Source organism: Mustela nigripes, chromosome 16, assembly GCF_022355385.1.
Source record: "Mustela nigripes isolate SB6536 chromosome 16, MUSNIG.SB6536, whole genome shotgun sequence".
Classification (NCBI taxonomy): domain Eukaryota; kingdom Metazoa; phylum Chordata; class Mammalia; order Carnivora; family Mustelidae; genus Mustela; species Mustela nigripes.
Genome location: NC_081572.1, coordinates 44,038,747 through 44,065,945, shown reverse-complemented (window position 1 = coordinate 44,065,945; position 27,199 = coordinate 44,038,747). Strand labels below are relative to the sequence as shown.

Here is a 27,199-nt window from a genome sequence, read left to right as displayed (position 1 = left end):
CCTGCATTGGGCTCTCTGCTCAGCAGGGAGCCTGCTTCCTCCTCTCTCTCTCTGCCTGCCTCTCTGCCTACTTGTGATCTCTCTCTGTCAAATAAATAAATAAAATCTTAAAAAAAAAATGTACTGGAACCTGACCATAAGATGCTAATCCAATCATCAGAAGTCTCCAAAGATCAGAATCTCCAAGCATTCAATGAAAAAAAGAGTGCAGCACTTGGCCTACTATAGATGGTATTACCATATGAATAACAGTTGGCTATCTGTCCCTACTGCACTTAAGAGACTGAGAACAAGAACACTTCAGAAGTATGACAAGGAAACAAAGGTGAGTAATTAGGTCTGAGATGGGGTAAAGACCCCTCAGAGTTCACCTCTTCTTCTGCTTTATAAAAGGCAGTATTTGGGGGCACCTGGGTGGCTCAGTGGGTTAAAGCCTCTGCCTTCAGCTCAGGTCATGATCCCAGGGTCCTGGGATTGAGCCCCACATCATCGCATCATCGGGCTCTCTGCTCAGGAGGGAGCCTGCTTCCTCTTTTCTCTGCCTGCCTCTCTGCCTACTTGTCGATCTCTGCCTGTCAAATAAATAAATAAAATCTTAAAAAAAAAAAAAAAAAAGGCAGTATTTGGATCATCAGATTTACTGGTCAGTAAGTGTAACTCCAGAAGAAACTGTCACCCTTCTGGTTGGAGGCCATTGTGACAGGAGCACTGATACGGTTTGCCTAACATCCATATTCTAGGTATCACATGCGATGCCTAGAGATGAACTGCATCTATCCAGGGTTTACAATATAACATGGAAACAAAGAGCCAGAAATCCTGGCATGTGATCCAATACTGTATGAAGGATGGTAAATTTCTCACATGTTTTAGAGCTTTAATCTAGATGACTGTAGAGCACCAGACCAAAGCAAACTTAAAAAAAAAAGGCATTATCTCTAGTTTTGCAAAATTAATGTCCTTCTAGAGGAGACCTGAGTCCAAATTACAGGAAAGGAAATTTTATAGCTGTATTACAGACTCACAGGGATTTAAAAATGGAAAGGATGAGAGGGCAACCACAGCACTGAACTCATGCTGCTCTAAATTCTGCATTTCCATGGACAAAAAAAGGAAGAGGAAAAAGGAGGTCAAGTTCTTACATGAATACAGAGTTTCAAATTTCCATCCATTGTTTAAACATATCTGAATGACTTACTTTGTCAAGGACCTGGAATCCGGAAAGCTTTGCCCTGTCAGCAATTTTTCTAATGTGCAGCCTCAAACTAAGGATGGAATTTTCCTTCCAAAATCACTAGCTACTAGCAGTCAGAAGCAAGAGTGACCTGGGTAATAGCCAGAGCAGTTACAGCAGTGATGAATGGCATTTTCCTCTTTAGACGCAGAGACTCTGGTTTAAACTTGTGACTGCCTTTAACATGGAAACAAGCAGATGGCAAAAGTTACACTTGACCTTCTTGCTTGGCTCCTGATGTCAATTTATATGGAGATGGCTCAGAAGAAGAATAAACTTCAGTGTTCCTTCTTGGCACACTATTTTCCTAAAACCATTTTCAGTAGTCATGTTGCACACAAGTGGGACTTCGTGTGTTTCTAAGGTCAGGGAGGAAAGAAGCCAACTGCTGGACTTGCTAGCTAAAAGAAATCATCTGGGTAGTTTTTCTGGTTGGAGGGGGCAGCATCACTGTTGGTAGGTACTCAACACAAAAACTTTTATGACTCTATGGCTAATCTGAAACACACGGTCTCTATGGAGTAAATGAAGATAAAATAGGAATGTATGCTTGTCTAGTGGAAAAATAAATCTATTAAAGTTGAGAACAATGGGGGAAGCATGTGTCCAAAGAAATTAAATACTGAAATGATTAAAAATTACTGTATGATTGGGACGCCTGGGTGGCTCAGTTGGTTAAGCAGCTGCCTTCGGCTCAGGTCATGATCCCAGCGTCCTGGGATCGAGTCCCACATCGGGCTCCTTGCTCCGCAGGGAGCCTGCTTCTCCCTCTGACTCTGCCTTCCACTCTGTCTGCCTGTGCTCGCTCTCACTCTCTCTCTCTTACAAATAAATAAATAAAATCTTTAAAAAAAAAAAAATTACTGTATGATCCAGTGATTCAATGCCTAGGTATATACTAAAAGGAACTGAGAAGGGGGGACTCAAAGAGATACTTGTATGTCAATATTCGTTGCCATTTTTCATGACACCCAAAAGGTGGAAACGACTCGAGTGCCCAAGAACAGACAAACAGATACACAAAATGTGGCAGATGCATGCAGTGGAATATACTCAGTCATAAAAAAGGAATGAAGCTTTTGAATATGAATGCAAATCCCAGATTAAAATGCCAGAACTCAGCAATAAATTAAAGAGACAATATACAGTGACATAGCAGGTAGGGTTAAATATTACAAAACCAAACCAAGGGGTGCCTGGGTGGCTTAGTCACCGGGCACCTGCCTTCGGCTCAGGTCATGATCGCAGAGCCTTGGGGTCAAGCCCCATATTGGGCTCCCTGTTTGGCAGGGAGTCTGCTTTTCCCTCTCCTTCTGCTCCTCCCCCCAACTCATGCTCTCTCTTTTACTCTCTCAAATAAATAAGACCTTAAAAAAAAAAAAAGGCAAAACAAAAAGCTAAGCTAACTGATGAGATGGAAAAGTCATACGATCACCAGTAGAAGCTGAAAAGTCATATGATAAATTTCTATATCCATTTTCTGACAAACATGCTTAGTGAACCAAGGTCGCAGGTCTAATTCCTTAACAGATACAAAATCCAGAAAACAAGTAAACATCACAATTCGTGTCTCTTTGCTTAGTTTGTTGGCATTAGTGCCCAGCACACAGAAGGCACGCACTCAGTATTTACCGAGTGAGTGAATGAACAAATATATTAATTAGAGTCACTGTCATAAAATCAAGAACAAATTCTCTGCAGGGGGCACATGGAGGGCTCAGTCTGTTAAGCCTCTGCCTTCAGCTCAGGTCAGCATCCAAGCTCCTGGGATGAAAGCCCATATTGGGCTCCCTACTGAGTGCTCCCCTTGCTTGTGTGCTCCCCTTCTTAGGCTCGCTTGCTGTCTCTTTCTCGCTGTCAAATAAATAAATAAAACCTTAAGAAAAAAAAAAAAGAACAAATTGCCTGAGATCCCTACTTATTTAACACTGAAATATTACTCAGAAAGAGCATTTCTAAAACTTTTTATCTCAGGTCCCTTCATATCCCTGGAAATTACTGAGTGCCGCAAAGAGATTTTGTTTTTGTGGATTGTATCTACTGATATATATACCATATTGGAAATTAATGCTGAGAAATTTAAAAACCATTTATCTATTAATCTATTTAAAAATAACAATAAGCTCCTTACGCATTAACATAAATTAACATATTTTTATGAAAAATAACTCTATTGGGCACCTGGGTGACTCAGTCATTAAGCGTCTGTTTTCGGCTTGGGTCATGATCCCAGCATCCTGGGATCGAGCCCTGCATCAGGCTTCCGTCTCAGTGGGGAGTCTGCTTCTCCCTCTCCCTCTGCTGCTCCCCTGCTTGTGTTCTTGCTCTCTCTCTCAAATAAGTAAAATCTTCAAACAAAAAACTCTACCCAAACAAAACAAATTTCTTGAAAACAGTGTCACTGCTTCTATGCCTTTGCAATGATCTTCGGTGTATACTGTAATAGAGGCCAGCTGGACTCACACGTATGCTTCTGTACTGACTCTGCTGTGATACGTTGTTATGGTTGAAAAATATGATGAGAATCGGGCTTCACACAGATAAGTAGTTAGAAAAGAAATATTTTAATACCTTTTTCAGGTGCTCGCTGATAATCCTCCTTGAAACAACATCAAACCTTGAAAAGTGGTGGCTTCTTAATGATTAGCTGCAATGTGGAACCTAAAATCTTTTTTTTTTTTTAAGATTTTTAAATTTATTTGACAGACAGAGAGCACCAGTAGGCAGAGAGTCAGGCAGAGAGAGAGAGAGGAGGAAGCAGGCTCCCAGCCGAAGCAGAGAGCCCGATGCGGGACTTGATTCCAGGACTCCGGGATCACGACCAGAGCTGAAGGCAGCGGCTTAACCCAATGAGCCATCCAGGTGCCCCTGGAACCTAAAATCTTAATGAACTTCTCACACCATTCTACTTTAAAAGCCCTTGGTCAGCTGTGCTTTCATCAAGGATGCATAAAGCACGAAGAGCACTGCTCTCATATTAACAATGAGAAAAAAAATAAATGGAAAAATCTTAACTCTTCTTGAACCCATCAGAACTGAAGGCAACCAAATATCCTACAATCCAAGGAAGGCCAGGCTCCCCACGGACAAATGGGGACACCCATGGGCCACCTCCTATGTGGCAGAGATGTTCAAGGAGCCAGAAAGGCATTAACTGCAATTTCTCACAGATTACCAGGGGCCACTTACTACTCGCACTGAGCCCCACCACCTCCCAGTCAGCACAACAGCTGAAGAACCCAAGGCTCAGAGAAGCTAATTAACTTGTCCAAAGTCACACCCAGTGGCACAGTCAAAACTTAAATTCAAAAGGTTTTTCACTTGACCCAGGCTGTCATCCCATGTTACATCAGTGACAACATCCAATCCCCCCAACGCTTAGAGAATTCAAAGGAAATGCTCACTCCTTCACTGTACACAGAGGAGAGAGAAGACAGCTGTTTGAATTCCTTATGGGTTGTCTTCAAATCACAGATTTTTAGAAGACAAGTGGCGAGGGGTTCCAATACTCAGCAGCCAAGTCACTCTGCCAAAACGTGCTGTGGAGGATCCTGTGCAGTAAATGGGACACAGCATGGTGCTAAGACCGGCCCAGTCTCTCTACAAGTCTTTGCCTCGACTACAGTCAGTAGCTCTACAAACAGGCCAAACTTAACACTCACTCAGAGTTAACCTCAAGTAAATGCAAACCAACCTTGACCTCTGCACCGGATGTCAGAAATCCGGGTTGGGGAGCCTCGATCAAAACCAGGGACTCCATTCCCCTACAAAAGGCTGCAGGCAAAGCACAGAGCCCTAAAAACTCTCACAACCTGACTCCAGCACTGCCCCACTGGGTGGTCATGGTGCTTCCCTCCCAGGTCATTCTAAGGTCTTAGCAATTTCCAAAGGTTAATGTCTTCTGTGGACATTTTGAAAAAATACAATTCAAAAAAAATGTAAAAGAAACAAAAAACACCTAACCATTCTCAGTCACTACTGGAAAAACTTGAGCGTGTGCTTTAAAAGCTCAATCGCTTTAGAATTAGTATCTTTCAGCAGGAGGAAGTGAGTGCCATGCCCCCTCCCCTTCCTTTTCAAACTATTTATAGTCCCTTTAATTGTAATGCCATTTATTTTATTCCATTTACGGGCTTCATTTTCCTCCCAAAGAGAGGATGAGAGAGAATAAATTTGAAGTGATGAAGGAGAAAAATTCAAACCATCCTGCAAGAGAACTAACAAGTACAAATTCATAGCCCCACGTAACGAAGATCAATGTTATGCTGTGAACTGCCACCATTTACCTAGTGCAAGCTCTTGGGGAGCACAGCTATTTTCATTCTAATGCCTGAATTAGATGAAAAGCTAATTTTGAGGGTGAAAAGCAAAGAACACTTTCTCCTTGGAAGGCAAGATGCTTTCCTGATTTAGTTAATAAATCTTATGATCTCTCCATGAAAAGAGAAGGCAAGTATGATTAGTCCCCTTTTCTGAGAAAATGGAGACACGGAAAATTTAAGAAACATGGCCCTGGACAGATACCAAGGACAGGAAGAAATTCTTTGTTTTCTGGGGCTGGCATTTGATACCAAAATGACAATAAGGAAGAGAAGAGTAAGTCTCTCAAAGTATGCCACATGGCTCTGAACCCATCCTGTTCAACCGTTTCCTCTACAATGTGAATGAAGACAGAAGGCATGCCTGCAAGTCTGCTAATGATAAAACGGGGAGGTCATCAAGACTCCAAAAGGCCTCAACTGGCTAGGACAATCAAGCAGAACTAGCAAGAAGAAATGGGGTGTGTGGCAGGGGGTGGGGGGAGGACATAAAGTCCAGTACTTGATCTCAAAAGAATCTCTTAAACAAACAGAGGAAGGAAAAGTTGAAAAGTAGTTCATACGAAAAAAGACCTGGGGCAGATGTTGCAAACTGTTGGCACACACGTGTTTTGTTTGGCCTTCGCAGTATTTGTGGAAGACACTAAGCCAACATCTAAAAATCTGAAGAGTCACATAAAAATCCGGATTTCCGGCTTCTCTTGAAAAACTGATAGATCTGGCATCTCCGGGTCTGCACTGAGGCCTGACCAGTCGGTCTGAACTGGGCTGTAGCTGTCTCCTTTTAGAAAGGGCATTCACTCGCCCACAGGATACACGTGGATGCACACTGGCCTACTGAAGCCATTTAGGTTACTTTCTTAGCTCTGTGGGCATCTGTCTGCAACTTTTGACCTGGGGGTTTCGGAGAACTGCCAACTCGACTGTCAGCAGAAGCTAACAGCGGGACACAGCTGCCAGAAACTGCACCCAGTCTGAGGTGATGGGAGAACAGTGTTTAAACCAGTGGTTCTTAACTTCTGAGGAGTCATGGATTCCTTAAAGAATTAAAAAAAAAAATCAATGAGTACTTTCTCAAGAAATTAATCTATTCATACAAAAATGAGTAATCAATTTCAGGAATTATAATAATGAATTTCAGTCCCCCTGAGCCCCCAGTTCCCACATTCACAGCACCAGTGCAGAACAAGGAGGTTGAGGCATCCCACTATGTGTCCACACAGCATGTCTACTCCTGGCTAGGAACCCCATTTTAAGAATGATGCTGACAGGGCGCCTGGGTGGCTCAGTGGTTGGGCCGCTGCCTTTGGCTCAGGTCATGATCTCAGGGTCATGGGATCGAGTCCCGCATCGGGCTCTCTGCTCAGCAGGGAGCCTGCTTCCTCCTCTCTCTCTCTCTCTGCCTGCCTTTCTGCCTACTTGTGATTTCTCTGTCAAATAAATAAATAAAATCTTTAAAAAAAAAAAAAAAAAGAATGATGCTGACAAAAAAAAAAAGAATATTGCTGACAAACTGCAAGGCAACTGGGATGATAGAGGGTCTGGAAATAAGATCACAGAGCTGAAGAAAGAATGGTTACCCTAGGAAAAGGAACACTAAGAAAGGAACATAATATCCATTTAAAATTTTAGAAACTATAATAAGGAAAAGGGATTAGGCTTGCACTGGTCCAGCTGGCACAACTAAGAGCAATGAGAAGTTACAATGAGGTCTATTTTACTATTTCAGTTCAGTCTAAGAAAGTAGTTTCTTACAATTAAAGCTGTTCAAAACTGGAAAAGACTGAGACTGCCCTGTAGAACAAAACGGTAGCTGCCCATCACCATGAGTGTCCAAGCAGAAGCAGGCCAGTGAATTGTCAGGGATGTCACAGAAAGGATTCCTGAACTGAGTGCAAGATTGTACTATGGATACCTAAAGCTTCTTACAATCAGATTCTGGTGAGCTGGGCTGGAGATGGCAATTAATAGTTTCTTCCCCTCCCAAACCTTAGTCTTGCTCTAATGCAACAGTAACATGGCAGCCAAGCTCTACTCCAGAGACAGAAGCCCAGGGGCTGATCCTTCTGGTGTTTCTCAGTGAGCATACTGGGAATTGGTCAAGCTTTGGCCACTCTTGAGATTTCACATGCCAACCTTTTCTTTTTCCAAGCCGCTCTTCTATTCACCTCTTTCTACCCGAGGTCAAGCTGTCTGTTTTAATTCTCAGGAAGCTGCATACAGTTCACAGCATATCAGATCGTGTATTAGTTGAATTGACTCATCTTATCCACGAAGTTTGAAACATGTGGGCATTTAATTAAAGCTTTTGCCTGATGATTTCAGCAGAAGAAAATGGGGAGAATTCTGTGCTGTATTAACTTTGTATGAGCATCACAGTCTGGTTAGAAGAGGTCACAGACTAAACCAGGACCAGTTCAAGTCTGCCACGTAGGAGGTGGTAAACAATCAAAGGTCTCCACAATGTGGAACTGAGTGCGAACCATGCAGCTGGTATTTCAGAAATCTCAGAAATCAAAGAAAGTGCCTTACTGTGTCTTCAATTTCTAAGTCACTGCCTCTTCAGAAATAGTTTTGTAGCGAGAACCACTGCTTTTCTAAAAAAATTTTGCTAAAAATATCTTTTAAGACACTGTGAAGGGGAAGTAAACATTTCCCCCTTCTTTAGAGATTAAAAAGCACATCAGTTCCGGTCAAACACGATCAAGATGAAATTTCCTTTGGTCCATAATACTGCCCTCCTCCCGAGTGTTCCTCAGAAGCTTCGGAAACAAGTTCTGAAAGCAGACTTTTCCCTCTATTCCAGGGAAGAGGGAAATCTGGGGCCTCTTGACCTATAAAACTCAGTATTTTGGAACATCCATAACTCTCCCAAGTCTGTGCCAGTCAAGTCGGAGTCTCTCTTCAGCAAACCACCAGCCAGCCAGAGCTGGACAGCAAGACTTTTACCCCTATGAGTTGACAAGGATGGGACCCAAATGCTCCTTGGGAAAAAAAAAAAAAAAGTCTCGCCATCAGCTTGCATTACAAACTGCTGGAAAAGACAGATGGAGGGGATGACAGGAAAAGCAATTATTTCTTCTGGGCTTCCTTTCTGTCTGGATTCTAAGGAGACGAACACAAAATTCCACCACAGATTGAAATGCTATCTAAACATTCTTGAAAATGTGGTCTTGCTCTCTGAAATACAACCCGCCCCTGCGGCAGCAACCTGTAACCTATTAATATGGGAAGGTGGGGAAGGCCAACATTCCCACCGGCTGTCCCATCTGGGGCCCGACTCTCTACTACAGGGGGTTTGTGACCACAGGTTCAAACACAAACAACTAAATAAAAGATACAGGATCGACAGAGCATGACCCAACAGAAAAATCCTGATGAATCATTCACATTATTTTCCCATTCTTGGAATTTGAAAAACCTGAGACTCCTGTAAAGTATTTTTTCCTGAGCCACTCTAAGAAGAGGCTGAATCACACGAAATAGTTGGGTTATTTCAAATGGTAGTTACTGGGGACTAGTCACACACAAATCAGGCTCTCAACAGCTTTGTGGGGACACACATTGATCAAAATGATGTTTTATGGTAAAGGGCTTTTGTTTCTTTGCAATAAATAAATAGTCTCATAGAGACCAAATATTCAATACAGTTGAATAAAACGTTACTGGTCTGGACATAAAGCCTATGTGTTGAGAGAAATACAGAGATGAGAAGATTCGATTCTTGCCTCAAGGAACTTATAAACTAGTCAAGGAGACAAGAAGTGTTCACTAGTAAGTCAAAGGAGACCGTGGAAGTCAAATGGAAAGTACAGGCACAGGCCTGGGAGCTTGTGGGCGGAAAGCACATACATCTAGCTGAGGGATAGCAGGATAAATTTGCTCATCTGCAGAACGAGAAGTGTGGACCAAATGAATTCCAATTCCCTTCTAGGTCTAAAATTCTGATCCTTTTGTATGTTCAGGTGAGCTAAACAGAAAATTTCATGGAGGATTTGAGGGGGCCCTTAGGGAAGATTTTGAGATGAAGTTACTAGAAGAAGAAGAGGAGAGAGATAATTTCAGGCAGAAAGAGGTCCATGGGTTCAGAAAGCACAGGGTGTGCTTGTAGAGCACGGAGTCTTCTATATGGATGGATCTCAGCAGGATGCAAAACTGGAAAGGCAGATTGAGGCCTTGAAGGCCAAGCAAAGAAACTTGGATTAAATTCGATAGACAGAGGCCACTGAGGTTTCTGAAGAGGTAGATGACAGGGCCAGACATACAGAAGGAAGGCTCAAGGGCGGAAGGAGGCTGGAGCATTTGCAGGTAACCTTGTTACTCTTTATTCCCTCCCAGCACCCCATGTACACAGGCCACCCCTGTGAAGTGGTACTTCATGGGAGAAACCTAAATGACCAAAACAAAGCAATAAGAACTAAGAACCATGCAGGAACCAGGAAATCGGATCAGCTATAGGAAACTAATATGCCCATACAGAAATACTGATGATAACAACAAGGAAGAAGGTAGATACTTACAAAGAGGCCAATGGAAGATGATTATTAGGAGGAAAAGAAAGTAGCAAAATGGAGGAGAAACAGAGGCAACGATAAAACTAAAAATGTAAAAGGAAGAAAAAGAGACTGGTAACACTGGTCAGCTACTAGCGGAAGAAACACGAGTATGAATGATCAGCACATTTATTCGTAGATGACACCTCCCACCCCCCGCCCCCAATTTGGGTAGCACAACGTATATCTGAAGAAATGGGCTGCACTGCAAGTCGAAGAGGACAAAAACACAGAACTGGAGTTACTACAGAGGCACACAGCGACCTGACTGAGTCAGTACTGAAGAGGGAAGAGCAGACACAGCATGAGAAGACTACAAAGGCGTGCTCAGAACCTTTATTATGACAGCAAGTTTTGAAATATGATGCCTAAACAGAACAGAATCCAAATAAAAAGGAAAATGGCTGATAGATAACATCTGCCCCCCGGTCGTTAACGGAGCCCTCCACCCCATACACTCCCTTCCCACCTTCATTCCCTTGCAACAGCCCTTCTTAGCTAGATCCAAAAAGAACTATAAAACTTGGAAGTGAATACATGTCTGACACAGAGGAGAAAGACAAGGCAACTCTGGTTTTCACACACGGGCTCGCACGGCCTTAGCCTGGGTGAGCTGTGCTACCATAGGCTCCTGCTTGCACAGGCAGTGAGTGAGAGCTCGCTGCTGGTCTGGGCAGTCTACCTCCAGGATTAGTGGGACAAGTCAGGCACATTTCCTGCTGCGTATGGACACATCCCTAAGAAAGTGCTCTCTACAAGCAGGCAGATCAACATTTTGGTTGCTTGTTTGCCGGGTCATGAAGAAATCAGAAGAGAATGATTAATATGGAGGAATAAGTTACTTACTTGCCTGCCATCCTGCCCCACATTTGTTTGACCTCTTACAACAGTTCGAATATTGTCATCCAGTCTCCTAGGAAAAAGTTAAAGGATAAGAATGATTAAAACAACCTCCATTCTAAAGTGACCAAAAGATAAAAAGGTGACAGCGTACCCACCCACTTCCGCAGGTTGTACCTCCTTGTCCAGAAAACCAGACAGGTTAGAATGATCTAACAGAAGACCGAGGCCTTAGACCATAGCTAAGGCAGCAACAGTAATGTAAGAAGCCAAGTACAGTACAGACTGATGAGTAGTCCTTGTTTTTTAAAAAACGCTATTCTTGCTTAATATTCAGAGCTGTCCAAATGGGCCAGTGTAAGGTTTAATATTTTTCAATAGCAAAACCCAGGAATGACGATGTTGCTGAAACTTAATGGGAACAAGTCAGAGAGTTTGAAGTACCCTCCGCAAAACCCTCAGTTACTTCCTCAGGAGCCAGAGTGCTACATGAGATCCATGATGCACCCTCTGGGCCCTAACTGTGCAAGCTGTGTAGGATGTGGGTCTGTGACCTCTGGCTCTAATAGCGACCATTTAGTGGTCCCTCAATCAGAGAAATTTACATCAGTCAATTTCATTTTTCATGTAAAGAATCTTTTAAAGGGATATCGAGAGAAAGCCGAAAATAACCAGTTTGCAGTGATTTTTGGAACATTAGGGAATTCCCATTTTCTGTGCAAATCCTGGACATATTAGCAGTCTCTACCAGAATTGTTATAGCTGAAATCCACCAAAACAATGAGAGATGCCCAACTAAACAATACATTCATGGCAAAGGTCTTCACTGAAAGACCCAAAGCTTGTAAGGAAAAAAGGAATCATCTCCTGGATTGAAAATGAAGGCTTCTCCTCATCAAAAATCAAACAAAACAAAACCAAACAACTACATTTGCCCTAATGACATTAACCATTACAGTATTAATTACAGTGAACAGACACTGAGCAGCTGCCATATGTCACAACTGAAAATCCAGATGTGGGCAAACCAGAACCAGGCTACTGGGGAGGAAAGACACTTGTCTAAGTCTGACAAGCACATTCGAGATTAATCACATTTAATCTTGGGCCACCACAAATACCAACCAGCAGATCTGACTATCCTGTTAGCTAGTATATGGCCACAGAATACATGTATATGCCCATCCTTGTATCTAAGCCTTGGGAGAACAAAAAAAGGTAAATCTGCTAAGGAAATAAAACCATTAAAACTACAATAGAGGGGCTCAGGGTTAAAGCCTCTGCCTTCGGCTCAGGTCATGATCCCAGGGTCCTGGAATCGAGCCCCGCATATTGGGCTCTCTGCTCAGCAGGGAGCCTGCTTCCTCCTCTCTCTCTGCCTGCCTCTCTGCGTACTTGTGATCTCTGTCTGTCAAATAAATAAATAAAATCTTTAAAAAATAACTGTCATCAACAGCAAACTTGAGATTTCAGTTTTCTAACAGATAAGTGTGATCCAGAACATGATTAACTAAATTAACAGCATGCTTTTCAGTAATTATTAATAATCATATGGGGTTACTTACCTTATTTTCAGTCTAATTTTGTTCACAACTTCATCTATGTTTGCCAGAGACTATAATAAAGAAGGAAAATGACAGCTATTATTTCACTTTCTAGATCCTTTTATATGGAAATGATAAGCTATCAAAGCTATTTATAACATCTCAAAACATTTAATCATAGTGTGATACAATTTTATTTTAAAAAAGTAATGGGGGGGTGCCTGGGTGGCTCAGTGGGTTAAAGCCTCTGCCTTCGGCTCAGGCCATGATCCCAGAGTCCTGGGATCGAGCTCCACATTGGGCTCTCTGCTCAGAGGGGAGCCTGCTTCCCTCTCTCTCTCTCTGCCTGCCTCTCTGCCTACTGTGATCTCTGTCAAATGGATAAATAAAATCTTTTAAAAAAAGAAATAAAAAAATAAAAATAAAAAAGTAATAGGGGTGCCTCGGTGGCTCAGTGGGTTAGGCATCCAACACTTGATTTTTTGACTCAGGTCATGATCTCAGTGAGATCTAGCCCCACCATGGGCTCTGCACTCAGGGAAGAGTCTGCTTAAGATTCATTCATTCTCTATCTCTCTCTCTCTCTCTCCCCCCTCCCCTCTCTCCCCATCTGCCACTCACCCAGCTCTATAAATAAATAAATAAATAAATAAATAAAATCTTAAAAAAAAAAAAAGTATAGCAGTTGTTGGCAACTATTGCAAATTCCAGCTTGGTATCTGTTTTTGTAAATACAGTTTTATTGGAACATAGTCATGTCCACTCATTTACCTATTATCCACAGCTGCCTTTGAGCTACAAGTGTGAAGCTGAAATAGCTGCAACACAAACAGAATGGGTTGGGGCGCCTGGGTGGCTCAGTAGTTAAGCAACCGCCTTCAGCTCCAAATTGTACAACTCTACTTATACAGTTCAAAAATAAATGAGAGTATTCTCTCATGTTAGAAGCCAGCAGGACAGTAGTTATCTCTGAAGAAGGTAGTTACTGTGATGAGGTAAGAGGGGCCATCTAAAGACAAGGGCATCAGGGTGGCACAGTCGGTTAAGTGTCATAAGATCAAGCCCCAGGGTGGGTACCATGCTCAACAGGGAATCTCCTTGACATTCTCTGAGATTCTTTCCCTCTGCCCCCCAACACTCTCTAAAGTAAATAAATCTTTTTAAAAATAATATGTTGTATTAATGTCTTCTTTCTTTTTATTTATTTGTTTCAGAGAAAGAGCATGACCAAGCAGGAAGAGGGGCAGAGGGAGAGGGGAAGCAGGCTCCCCACAGAACATGGAGCCCAACGCAGGGCTGGATCTCCCAACCAGGAGATCATGACCTGAGCAGAAACTAAGAGGTAGATGCCTAACTGACCGAGGTACCCAGGTACCCCCCCCCTTTTTTTAAGATTTTATTTATCTGAGAGAGAGAGAGAACAAGCAAGAGAGTGAGAGGGCACAGGAGCAAGGGGTGGGGGAGAGGGAGAGGGAATCTCAAGCAGACTCCTAGCTGGGAACAGAGCCCACGCAGGGCTCGATCCCAGGACCATGAGATCATGACCTGAGCCAAAATTAAGAGTAGGATGCTCAACTGAGTGAGCCACCCAGGCACCCCTAATATCTTATTTCTTGACCTGAATGGTGGTTACATGGTTGTAATCATTCTGTGAAAATTTATCAAATTATATACTTAAGATGTATGTATGCATCTATATTATACTGTATTTTGATGAATAAATCTATTTTTTTCTGAGTTTGTAGGTTCATCAGAAAAAATGCCTGGAAAGATAAATATTAGTAGCTTTATAATCTAAATCTACATAGTAGCTGTAAACTATGAAATCAGTAGCAACAGCTGTATCTAAGAAAAGGATTTAATTTTTTTCTTCTTTTTGCCTATAAGTACTTACTAATTGCTCTACACTGGCTATCCACTGCTACCGTAATTATAATAAAGTTATTTGTATCTTAAAGACAATGACAAAACAATGGGACTACTTCCAACCTTAAACCAGCAGAAAACGTGAGGAAATGGTGCCCCCTAGTGGAATATAGTACAATTACAGAGCACCTTTTTTTTTTTTTTTAAGATTTTATTTATTTATTTGACAGAGAGAGATCACAAGTAGGCAGAGAGGCAGGCAGAGAGAGAGAGAGAGAGAGGAGGAAGCAGGCTCCCTGCTGAGCAGAGAGCCCAGTGTGGGACTCGATCCCAGGACCCTGAGATCATGACCCGAGCCAAAGGCAGCGGCTTAACCCACTGAGCCACCCAGGCGCCCCAATAGAGCACCATTTTAACTCAAGTTGTCAAAATGTAAATTTTAGAACTCTTTCCCTTTCCCCCAACAGATATTTTACCTGAAAAGGAATCGAGGGTAATGCAGGAATTGTGTTTATAAATTGTTACCAGCAACCCCTCTGGTGGCAGGAGGGGGCCAGGAGCCTGCCAAGAACCAGGTCACAATGTTTGAGATGTCAGACCAGGCCATTTACATCTTGTCTGTTCTGACAAAGGCAATGGTTGCTTAGAATTTTCAGAAATCTAGACCGAGGTGATGATAAATCTCAGAGAAGAGAAGTTATTTTAAGTGATGAATCCCCTGTCCAGTCACTCTGAAACCAGCCTGGGTATAAGTCACCACTATGGTAAAAGGAGCTGAGTTTGTTGAGGACCTAGATTTGGCCCAGCTCTGCCACTACAAACCTGCTCAATGTACAGAGGGCAAGCTGTTCAGCCTCTCTGAATTTATACTTCCTCATGTATAAATTGGACACAACAGTTCCTACCCTGACTATCTCTGCTGGAACCCATTCCCTTAAAAACATTTTCTTGTTTTTGGTATTTAAAAAGAACTATTTTTAAAATGTTAACATTTGGAGAATCTGGGTGAAAGGCAGCCATGAATTCATTGTACTATTCTTGTATATTTTCTGAGAATGGATAATTATACCAAAATTTTAAAACAGTAATCTAGGGACACCTGGGTGGTTCAGTCGTTTAAGTGTCTGCCTTTGGCTCAGATCATGATCTTGGGGGTCCTGGGATCCAGATCCATGCCAAGCTCCTTGCTTAGTGGGAAGTCGGCTTCTCCCTCTCCCTTTGACCCTCTCTACCACTGGTACTCTCTCTCTCTCGCTCTCCCTGTTTCAAATAAATAAATAAATAAATAAAATATTTTTTAAAAATTGTAATGTATTTGAAATTGGTAAAACATGGACATGACCAAAAATGGCAATAGAACAAGTGAAGAAATACTGAAAATCAAGGCTTCCTCTTCCCCTGTCCTGCCTGTCTCCCCCAGTTCTGCAGAGAGGCAAGGGCTCTGGGATGGTTTCTTTTGTACCTTCCCAGAAACAATCTATGTATTTAAAGATTATCCATAACTTACATCCCCTGCTTTACGTAATACGCAGTGTCTTGCATCATACTTTTTTCACTTAACAATGTAAGTTGGAGGTCATTCCGCAGCAGTAAATATTGCTTTGGGTGGTAGAGTAACCAATTCTTTTTTTTTTTTTTTAAGATTTTATTTATTTATTTGACAGAGATCACAAGTAGGCAGAGAGGCAGGCAGAAAGAGAGGAGGAAGCAGGGCTCGATTCCAGGACCCTGGGATCATGACCTGAGCCGAAGGCGGAGGCTTTAACCCACTGAGCCACCCAGGCGCCCCAAGTAACCAATTCTTAATTAATACTCCTTAAACACGAAGGTCTTGCTTAAGCCATGACAGTTTTTCTAAGGAGAATAATTCAATGTATGCCTTCAGATATTCAACTGCATTTAAGGGAGCATTTATGGCCTAAATGGCCATAGTAGAAAAGTCAAAATAAATCAGGCCACATTTACTCGAGGGACTTTTATGTCACTACAGACACAGGGCAGGGAGGCTCTGGAACAAAGAATCCAGATCGGTGACCCTGGCTGCAGGTGATATATCCCCTCTTTGAGAATCACCCTTCTAGTGTAGGTATAATGCAGTTATACAGTTTTATTTTATCATTTAAAAATGTTTTAATTATTGAAAAGTATTCCCTGATTCTTTTTTTTTTTTAAGATTTTATTTATTTGACACAGAGAGTGAGCACAAGCAGGGGAAGCAGCAAGCAGAGGAAGAGGGAGAAGCAGGCTCCCCGCTGAACAGGGACCTGATGCGGGGCTCGATTCCAGGACCCTGAGATCATGACCTGAGCCAAAGGCAGAGGCTTAACCAACTGAGCCAACCAGGCTCCCCTGGAAGTCTTTTTGAATCTAAAAGCAATTCTTGCTGATTACAGAATATACAGACTCCCCCTCCCCGCCCCTCCATTAGAAAATAATCAATCACCATTAGCATCTTGGTATATTGCTTTCTACAGTTCCTTCTAAGCAAATATGTAGCTTAAAAACAAATTAAACTGGGATGATAAACAATCTGACATGTTATTGTTTTCATTTAACAACATAACACCTAGAGCACTTTGGGGGGGGTCATTAAAAATTTTTTAGATATAGCTTCACATTGAAGAGGAAAATTACCCAGAGCAGGCCCAGGCCAGGAGGCCCCAGAAGATGGAAAGTTACTAACAATAAGCTAGAGATCACCAGAAGCCCTACTGGGAGCAAGAAATAACCAGTCGCTTCTGCTTCTATAAACAGGCTTCCTGCCACAGGCTCCTTGACTACGGTTCCCACTTAAAGCAGTCCCTACTCCCCCAGTTTAAACCCACCCACAAGCCGGCAGCTTTGGAACCTAACTGCCTTCAGTCCCTATAAAAGCCCTATAACCCCATCGCTGGGGGCCCAGAACTTCAAGCATGAGCTCATCTGGGTCCACCGGCCTAAAATAAATCCGAGTTCTCCTACTTCTCCAAAAGTCACTTGGTCTCTCACAGGTCTGATTATTTTTTTGCAACAACATGACTCTTCTTTCAAAGTTCTTGGTTATATTAGTTTTATATTCATTTTTAATAGATTTTATCTAGATTCCCCTAATCAAACCTCTAATGAAAACATGACAGGGTGCCTGAGTGGCTCAGTGGGTTAAGCCGCTGCCTTCGGCTCAGGTCATGATCTCAGGGTCCTGGAATCGAGTCCTGCATGGGGCTCTCTGCTCGGCGGGGAGCCTGCTTCCTCCTCTCTCTCTCTCTGCCTGCCTCTCCAACTACTTGTGATTTCTCTCTGTCAAATAAATAAATAAAATCTTTAAAAAAAAAAAGAAAAGAAAACATGACAAATGATTACTTTGTTTTCTTCTAGGACACTAGAAGAGTTTCCCAGATTATTGCTAGCAAACCTGGCTACTCTTCAGAACTACCCAGAGAGCCCTGATAAAGAGAGAAAACGGAGTTCCTCCTACTTGGACCTAGGGAGTTAGAAACATCCAGGGATCTCCTTGCCTCCCCAAACATACCTCCAGGCAACCACAGACTTCCAAGTTACTGCCGTTCAAAAGAACTCACACACACATCCTCCTCCTCCTTTAGGTGACACTAAATTTATTCTTGATATACTGACATCTACTTTAAATATGCTAAACTTATGATTCAGAAGAATTTGCTGCAGGGCCCTGACTTGGGTGGCGTTTGCCCAAGATCTAGCAAGAGATTTCTAGAATTTCTAACAAGAATTTCTAAAAGAAATTCTAAATCATGCCACTATTTTCTGCTACCTTTCCATTAAGGTCCATGGGACTCTGGGTTGAACAATATATTACTAAATGAAAATCCAGGATTGGGGAAATAAAGGTAACCTTGTGTCATAAATGTTCTTAGTTTGCTATAAGAAACTGCACTACAGGGCACCTGGGTGGCTCACTGGGTTAAGCGGTTAAGCATCTGCCTTTAGCTAAGGTCCTAATTGGGATTAGTCCTGTCCGGCATTGGACTCCTTGCTTGGCAGGGAGCCTGTTTCTTCCTCTCCCTCTGTCGCTCCCTGGCTTGTGCTCTCGCGCTCTGTCAAATAAATAAATAAAATCTTTTAAAAAAAAGAAAAAAAAACCCTCACTACACATTATCATGTATGAGGAGGCATAATCAGACAAGACATATAACTACATATGTGTTCTCATAAACATGCAGAGCTACCTTCAATAATTTAAAATAAAATACATATAAAAACATACCAGGAAAAAGTAAGAACCTGGCGGTTTCCTGAACAATTTGCAAATATATTTTGGCTTTGATGAGTCAGCCTTCTTGACAGGGTGGGGCAGATGACATTTTCACGGCTAAAACTGCTGTTTTTATACCAGTTGTTCCCAAATTTCTATCTCCAGCTAATTCCTAGAATTCCTTTCACAGAAAACAATGAGCTCTAAAGGCTATCTGTGAAATCTCAAAGACAATTACAGGGAATCATACCATTTCTCCAACTTCATTTTGAAAAATTAACATGTCCGTTAGAAAAAGTTCAGGAAGGATATACGCCAAGGGGTGCCTCGGTGGCTCAGTGGGTTAGAGCCTCCGCCTTCGGCTTGGGTCGTGATCCCAGGGTCTGGGGATCGAGCCTGGTCGGGCTCTCTGCTCGGCGGGGAGCCTGTTTCCCTTCCTCTCTCTCTCTCTCTCTCTGCCTGCCTCTCTGCCTACTTGTGTTCTCTGTCTGTCAAATAAATAAAGGATATATGCCAAAATACTAACAATTATGGGGATTATGATCTCCAGACTCAGATATTCCAAGTACATATTTCTACCTGGATGGCCCCAAAATGCTCAAAACTTAGCTCACTCTTACAGCCTACTCCTACCCTATTTACCACTGAAGCTTACTTTTCCTCCCTAGGCCCAATTTTAGGTAAAGGTGTCAACATCTACCCAGTCTGCAGGCTGGAAATCAAAGCTCAAAATCCTTCATTTGGTGCATAACGTGCAGCTGAAATGCCATTTCTTCTGTGAAGTCTTTCTGGATCCCTCAGACTTAGTAAGTAAGTGCTCTGTTTTCACAGTACACTACATGCTTCTTTCATAGCAACGCTACCACATTTAAGCTGGGCATTCTTTCTCCCTCTGGTCTTCCTGGTTCTCATCCCAAAAAAGCATGTTGGGGGTACCTGGGTGGCTCAGTAGTTAAGTGTCTGCCTTCAGCTCAGGTCATGACCCCGGGGTCCTGGGACTGAATCCCGAGTTGGGCTCCCTGCTCAGCGGGGTGTCTGCTTCTCCCTCTACCCTTCCTTCTGCTCGTGATCTCTCTTTCTCTCTCTCTCAAAGAAATAAATAAAACCTAAAAAAAAAAAATACCCCAAAAAAAAAAAAAAAAACAAGCATGTTAACAAGGCGGTGAATACATCACTATTAAATGTTTAGAATGGTGTCTGGTACGCTCAATAAATGTTAATTATTATTAGAGTGGTCGCAGAACTTAGGACTCTTCTGAGAGCAAGCAACAAGTAATAATAGCTATACAAACAAGTCGTTGCAGAGTCATAATAACTTACTGCTAATCTGCCAATGGTGTAACTAGTACCCATCAAGGTAGACTGGAAGCCCTATGTTGGTAAGAGCCACATCTATCCTGTTTATCCTCCAGCCCCCAATTTCCTAGAGAGTGAGACAGAGGAGCTGTTTTTCGATTTGAGGAAATTTTAGGTTATAAGTCCTTTCAGCCACCAAACTCTGACTTTTGACTCCCTAACAGCTTTCCAGTCTTGCTCTCTCCATCCCCGTGTTCACTCAGATTCTCCTGGTCCCTCTTAAGTGATCCATCACAGCAGTCTACTAACCGGTCTCCCTGCCTTCCAGGTCTGCCTTCCCCCAGTTCATCCTCCCCACTGTGGCCAGGTGGGATTTTGAAAATGTGACACTCTGATCCAGTAATGACCCTGATGAGAGTCCCTGAATGAACACCCCTGCCTAGTCACAGTCTCTGGTGTAGGGTGTGCACATCCCCAAGAGGTTTGCAATAATGCTTATTAGAGTGTGAAGAGACAAACATTAAAACCTCTGTTTTTATTATGTATATGACAAACACTACTAAAACCTCATTTATTTAAGATTGGTACTAGAATATGTGCATAAGATTTCGAGGGTATCCAAGCTTAAAATTTAGTTCAGTGAAAATGAGTTGTGTGGAATGAATTCTACCATGAGGCGTGTGGTATCCAAAAGAATGCAGTCTGCAAGGCCAAAGAACAAAGTTCCTTCAGGTTCCTGGCTCTGCCAACCCCTTTAGCCCCCACTTCCTAGAAGGCCACGCTCCCTGTGCATGCTCTGTGTTTCTCATGTCTGAGTCTGCCCTGTGCTTAGAAGGACCTTCTTTCCCTATCATCCTGGAAGATTTGCCTGGTGGTTTACTCTGCCTCATTGTGTTTTGCCAGACTGCCACAAACCTGGCCACTTTATAGGTATCAAGTGTCACTTTATAGGTTAAGTACCTCACACACAGAGACCTTCCCCGACCACCCATCTCAAGGAGCCCCTCCCCAGGCGGTCATGTTCTATCACTGTGCCTGCTTTTGTCACAACATCAACGATGGTTTTCTTATATATGTATTTGTTGATCTGTTTATTTTTTTTCCTTACACTACACTCCATAAGACCAGAAACTTGCCTGTCACATTTACCATTTCTCCCCAGTTTCTAAACAGCGCCTGGCGCTTAGTAGACACTTAAAAAATGTCTCTTAAGTGAAGGAATGACTCCTTTAAGATTTGGTGGAAGGGCTCCCTCCTCTCTGAGGTTTTGATCTTCTGAAGAATTGTTTCCCTGTTCCTCACTAAACCATTGCATAACTCTCTTCCAGTATTCACCAATGTCTCCCCCAAACTTGATCACATACACTTCAAGGGAGCATGGATTAGGCATCATTCATTTTTGTGTCCCCAGCACCTAGCACAAGTTGACCAATAATACCTGACAGGTGCCCACTGAACCACTAAACATTTGCTGAATTCATAAATGAAAAACCAAGAACTCTAGCTGGTCTCCCAACTCTTTTTTTTTTTTTTTTTTAAAAGGAGGCTCCACAAGCCCAAAGTGGGGCTTGAACTCAGGACCCTATGATCAGGGACACCTGGGTGGTTTAGTCGGTTAAGCGACTGTCTTAGGCTCAGGCATGATGCCAGGGTGCTGGGATCCAGTCCCGCATGGGGCTCTTTGCTCAGCGGGGAGCCTACTTCTCTCTCTGCCTCTGCCTGCCACTCTGCTTGTGCTTTCTCTGACAAATAAATAATAAAATAAAATAAAATGGACCCTAAGATTGGAGGCTTAACCAACTGAGCCATCAAGGTGTCCCCCAGCTTTGCTGTTTCTACTTCTGATCTACTTCTCACCAACATACCCATAAACCAATTTTGTAAGAAAAACCCATCTGGCAAGTCACAGGCAAGTCACCCAACACAACAAAGTAAACAGTAAAGTCTGAAAATTTACATCTCGTAACAGGAGTGAAAGTAGCATTATGATTCCTGGGTTATCCTGCCCTCTTCATCCCACTCTTCCCCATTAGTTTCAAAAATCCTTTCTACTTCCCAGTATACTATGAATGTGGGGGTACTCTTACAAGCTAAAGGTGTTATTTCTAATAATATGCTCACAAGACAAAGAATTCCACTCTCACACAACAGTATTTTGTATTAAGATACCTCCCACCCTTAATCCATTACAGTGGGGTTTGATTTGAATTTACCTCTCACTTGTTGATCAAGTCTCCTTAGATTATGTAGTATAACACACCAATCATAACACTAACGATGAGATAGAAACCACTGGCATGAAGGAAACACTATACTTACTTGTTCCGTTGGGAACAGGGTATTGATATACTCCACGGCATTGAAATCTGCTCGATCTAGAGGATCCTGGCTTGGAAATACCTACAAAAAGACAGGGGATTTAAAATAACTGTCATTTTTCTGTCTTGTTTCATGTGTTATTTCTTTCCTTCCTATTAAATGGTAAATTCTTTGAAGGCAAAAAAATAAAAGAACAACAACAACAACAAAATATATCTTTTTCATCTTACAAGGCCTAACGCACAATTGCTCAGTAAAATTATCTGTTAAAGTAAATCTTCAATTTTCACAAACATCTGTAATTTTAACATCTTGGTGCCACTAACAGAATGTGCGACTATGGCAAGTTCCACAGATATCAACAAAATCCCATGGACAAGGAAAAATAAATGGGCATTGTCCACTATCAGATTAAATCAGCTGATGACATGATTGTACTAAGGAAGCCTTGAGAAAAGACTTATGCACTATGTCTCTGGGAAGGCTCAGCATTAGAATTCACTACGAATCAAAGTAATTTTTAGGCTCAGACAGGGTCAGGAAAATGGAGCTTGCCTTTGGGAACTGTCCATCCCTTTAACAGAAGAAAGAATACTGCCTTCTGAAAAATAATTCCCTTCAAAAGCTACAACTTGAAGAATATATAACAAGCAGTCGAGGGGCACCTGGGTGACTCAGCCAGGTAAACGTCTGCCTTTGGCTCAGGTCATGATGCCAGTGTCCTGGGATGGAGCCCTGCATCTCCCTCTGACTGCTGCTCCCCCTGCTTGTGCACACTCTCTCTCTCTCTCTGACAAATAAATAAAATAAAAATCTTTAAAAAAAAAAAAAAGAAAGAAAGAAAGAAAGAAAGCAGTCGTGTGTGTGATCACCTGAATACCAAATTTCACCAGTTCAAGATAGTCATTCTGAAAACCAATTCTTTTCTGATGTCTCTTATTAGATAAACTTATGCCAGAACCCAGTCTTATTAAGAAAGAGCAAAAATGTGCTCTTCTAAAATTCTTGCCAAATGGTAACTGACTGAATTGTTTGTTTCTTCTACTAGAACCCACTAGAGAAAATGAAATGCATGTCTTTTTCTGTCCAGTGGAGGTGGGTGGGGAGCTGTGTCTTGAACAACTAAACCTTTGCCCAGAGGTCCGGCATCCTCAGGATGTGCCAAATGTGCTTTGTATGGCTAATCCAACCACTGCTAGAAAAACACATATCCAAAAATCTATAAATGGCACAATGCAAATAAATCAGTACAGTGACAGACCTAGAGTAAGTGTTAATGCTCAGTAAATATTAGCTATTAGTAATGATAATAGCAATGCTTTACTTCAGAAAACTTCCCAATGGTCCCTAAATGCGGCATAAACTTCCTTTACTTAAATCTTAACCCCTACACCACTACCTTTAAAGGAAATCCTCTCCCTTTATCAGGAGCAAAACTCTGCACAAGAGTCTAAATGACTATTTCTAATATCCTTTCAATAAACTTGAAAAGAGAATTTAATCAACCAAAAAGTCCTTGAAGGGAAGAAGACCTCCGGGCAATATCCTTCAATCCAATCCAAATCAATCAACAGCAGGAATTCTCAACCATTTAAGTATAGTAAAGGGGTCCTTTCCCAACCGTGTCCCCTCTGCTCAGTGATCCGCTTCAGGTATTAAAGTTGCTCCTCCCCTCAATACCGAGTCCCTCACAAAGGGTTAGACTGAGACTCGGGAGCAGCGGCACACCAACCTGGTAAATAACCCCCCCACAATCTGAGGTTGGTGTCCGTGAACTCCTTTTTTCCAGGTTCATGCTTTCAAGGGTCACGGTTTCTCTGCCCAAACAAACGAGGACGCCTTACCCTCCAAAGACAATCAAGGCCTAGAAAGGGCTCTCTCCCTCCCTTCGATTCAGAAACCCCTTCCCACCACCACCTTCCTCAAACCTTTCCCTTCCCTTCATCGCCTAGCTCCCACTTCTCCGTCCCAAGACCGCTTCCTCCACGTCCCACCCCGGGTCCCACCCCCAGACTTCCCTGTCCTCCGCTCTCCTCCCCTCAGGGGGCGGAACGCTCACCTGCTCGATGGCGAGCTGCACGTCAGGCGTGAGCTGCAGCACGGCTTCCAGCTCCTCTACGAACTCCAGCTCCTCCTCCTCCATCATCCCGCTGCCCAGCTCTCTCCTGACGCCCACCTCAACCCAGAGTCTCTCCTCCAGCCGTCACCCAAGCCCCAGAACCACAGCTCTCTCCTTGCAGCGTTCAGGAAAATCTCCTCTCTGTCAGCCAGCCGGGCACTTCCGGAAAGCTGGGTACTTCCGGAAAGCCGGGCACTTCCGGGATCCGGGGCACTGTGGGATAGCGGAGGACTGACCTCTGGTCGCCCGGAGGAGGCATTCCCATCACATTCCGAGTCTCCCGGGGCGGATTTGTGGTCCGGCGGTCCCTGCCTGCCTTCAGCTCTCCTTAACATGATGGGGTCCCGCTTCACCTCGCCGAGGGCGCGCCCCCCATTGAAGGCCCCGGTGTTGAGGAGGGCCTGGCTGCCCTGGCAGGACCCCCAGTGAGGGTAAGCCCCAACAGCGTCGCGACGTACCGATAGCAACCCTCACAGGCCGCGAAGCCGGCGATCCTACAGCTCCCAGGGCCCTCTTGATCAGTGTCCCCCAGGTGTCCCCCTGCCACCGGGGGGAGAAATGACCCCAGCTGGTAAGTGGCGATGTGGCCAAGGTCAGTTTTCGGAGGGATAGCGTCCACTTGACAGTTAAGTTCTCCATGTGCCAAGCCTCTAGTAAGGGTTTTCTGGGGGTGTCTGCAGCTTCTCCATGGGGGGGAGGGTATGGTGGGCGTGAAGGGCTAGATTAGACAGTGCTCCGCCGCTGGGGAAATGTTTACTTTCTGAGACTCAGTATCTAGAGCCTAAGTCCCATTCCAAGACTGATCAACTGTGGGTTCATGAGCAGATCACTCCTGCTGCCCTGCTTACCCCGCAAAGATAAAAAGCGCTATGCAAATTTAAGCTAGTAATACAGGTAATATTAGGGTGTCTAGCTCTTGTGCACCGCAAAGGAAGGAGAGGCCAGATCACCCTGTGGAACCACTTTTCCTCCAGACACTTAAAACAATGAGGCGATGGCAGCCAAGGAAGAGTTGTTTTACCAGTTAAACATTGTGAAATTGCAAAATGGAAGAGTCCCTGGCCCCACTCAGCTTTTTTTCTTTTTCTTTTTTTTTTTTTTTAGTTTTAGTTTTATCGAAGTCGTTTGTAGTAAAAACATGGAAGCGATTTCTAACCGTAAGGGGAGGCTTAAAAATGTTACTGGGCTGTACAATAGAATAAATAGTTTTGACTCGTGAAATCATGGTTTTGAAAGTTACTTGCAGGGAAAAATGTGCTTAATATATGCCAGAAAGTAAAATGTACATTTGAGGGGCCCCTAGGTGGCTCAGAGGGTTAAGCCTCTGCCTTCTGCTCAGGTCTTGGTCTCAGGGTCCTGGGATCCAGCCCACATCAGGCTCCCTGCTCAGTGGGGAGCTCCCTGCTCCCTCCCCACTCCCTCTCTGCCTGCCTCTCTGCCTACTTGTGATCTCTCTCTCTCTTTCTGTCAAATAAAATCTTTAAAAAAATGTACATTTGAGAAAGCAAAAATGTACAGTGTGGTCCCAGTTCATGTGTAGTTTGCACATATAAAAATGATAGCAAATAGTACTGTTCTGTGGGTGATGGCATGTACACTCTGTACATTTTCCCAAAATGTCTACAAATAAACTGTCATACTTTTGTAACACTTTTTTGAAAAGGAAAATGTAATTTTATCCACCTGTTTTGGGTCTGTATCTTTTATATGAGGGCATAATTTACATATAGTAAAATTCAGCTTCTGGTTTATAATGCCAGGAGTTTTGTTAAGTGCATATAGACATGTCACTACCACCCCAGTCAAGTCCTAGGACAGTTCTGTCATTCCTCCAAATTCCCTCATGCTCCACCCCATTGCTTGGCAACCACTGACCTGATTTCTGTCCCAACAGTTTGGCTTTTCTAGAATGTCATATAAATGGAATCATATAACATGTGGCCTTTTTGAGTCTGGCTTCTTTCACCTAGCATGAACCTGTTGCGTGTCATCCATTTTGTGCATCTATCAGTAGTTCATTCCTTCTTGCTGGGTGGTATTCTGTGTAGCTATACCACAATTTATTTATCCATTCCTTGTTTGAAGGACATTTGGGTTGTTTCCAGTTTTTGGCAATGATGAATAAAGCTGAATAAACATTTGTGCGCAGGTTTTGTATCAGCCAAAGTTTCCATTTTATTTGGGTAAATACCTAGAAGTGGGATTGCTGGATTGTATGGAAAATCTGTGTTAAACTCTGTAAGAAACTGGTAAACTCTTTCTCCAAAGTGGCTGTGTCATTTTTGCATTCTTACCAGTGCTGTATGAGAGTTCTGGTTGCTCATAGAGTTTGTTTGTTTGTTTGATTTGTTTTAAAATTTTTAAAATTTATTTATTTGACGGTGGGGGGGGGGCACAGGCAGAGGGAGAGGAAGAAATGGGCTTCTTGCTGAGCAGGGAGCCTGACGTGGGCTTGATCCCAGCATCCTGGGATCATGACCTGAGCTGAAGGCAGATGCTTACACAGACACTTAATGACGGAGCCACTCAGGCGCCCTGCTCATAGAGCTTATTTTTAACAATGAAAATAAGTAACATTTCCTAGCCCCTACTATAATGTCAGGCACCATGCTAGGGAGTCATTGTCTCTTAATCCACATGGCAATCCTGAGGTTAGAAATTAGTATCATTGCCCCATTTAGCAGATGAGAAAATGGAGATGTAATTACAATAAAAAACTTGCCTAAGCATTTCCTTGGGAATCTACAAGAACCTTCCCTTTCCCCTCTTCCAATAAGACTATTTAAGTGTGTGTTAAGCAACTACACAATACTGTTTGAAATGTTTGGCCAAACAAACAAACAAACAAAACAATACAAAAAAACCTTGTCTAAAGTCCTGTAGCTAACTCATCCGAACATTC

At 42.9% G+C, this 27,199-nt stretch overlaps 1 protein-coding gene across 1 annotated transcript in view; it reads right to left on the bottom strand.

The window, feature by feature from the left end:
* VPS53 (VPS53 subunit of GARP complex) overlaps positions 1 to 24,727 on the bottom strand; it is a 138,518-nt gene extending 113,791 nt beyond the window's left edge. The window contains exons 1-4 of the mRNA XM_059379440.1: positions 24,238 to 24,727; positions 22,179 to 22,259; positions 12,512 to 12,561; positions 10,953 to 11,019 (exon numbers count right to left, since the gene is read on the bottom strand). Of these exons, the coding sequence (XP_059235423.1) occupies positions 10,953 to 11,019; positions 12,512 to 12,561; positions 22,179 to 22,259; positions 24,238 to 24,324 (285 nt within the window). The 5' untranslated portion in view covers positions 24,325 to 24,727. The remainder of the gene's footprint in view (positions 1 to 10,952; positions 11,020 to 12,511; positions 12,562 to 22,178; positions 22,260 to 24,237) is intronic.
* Between the last annotated feature and the right edge of the window lie 2,472 nt (positions 24,728 to 27,199).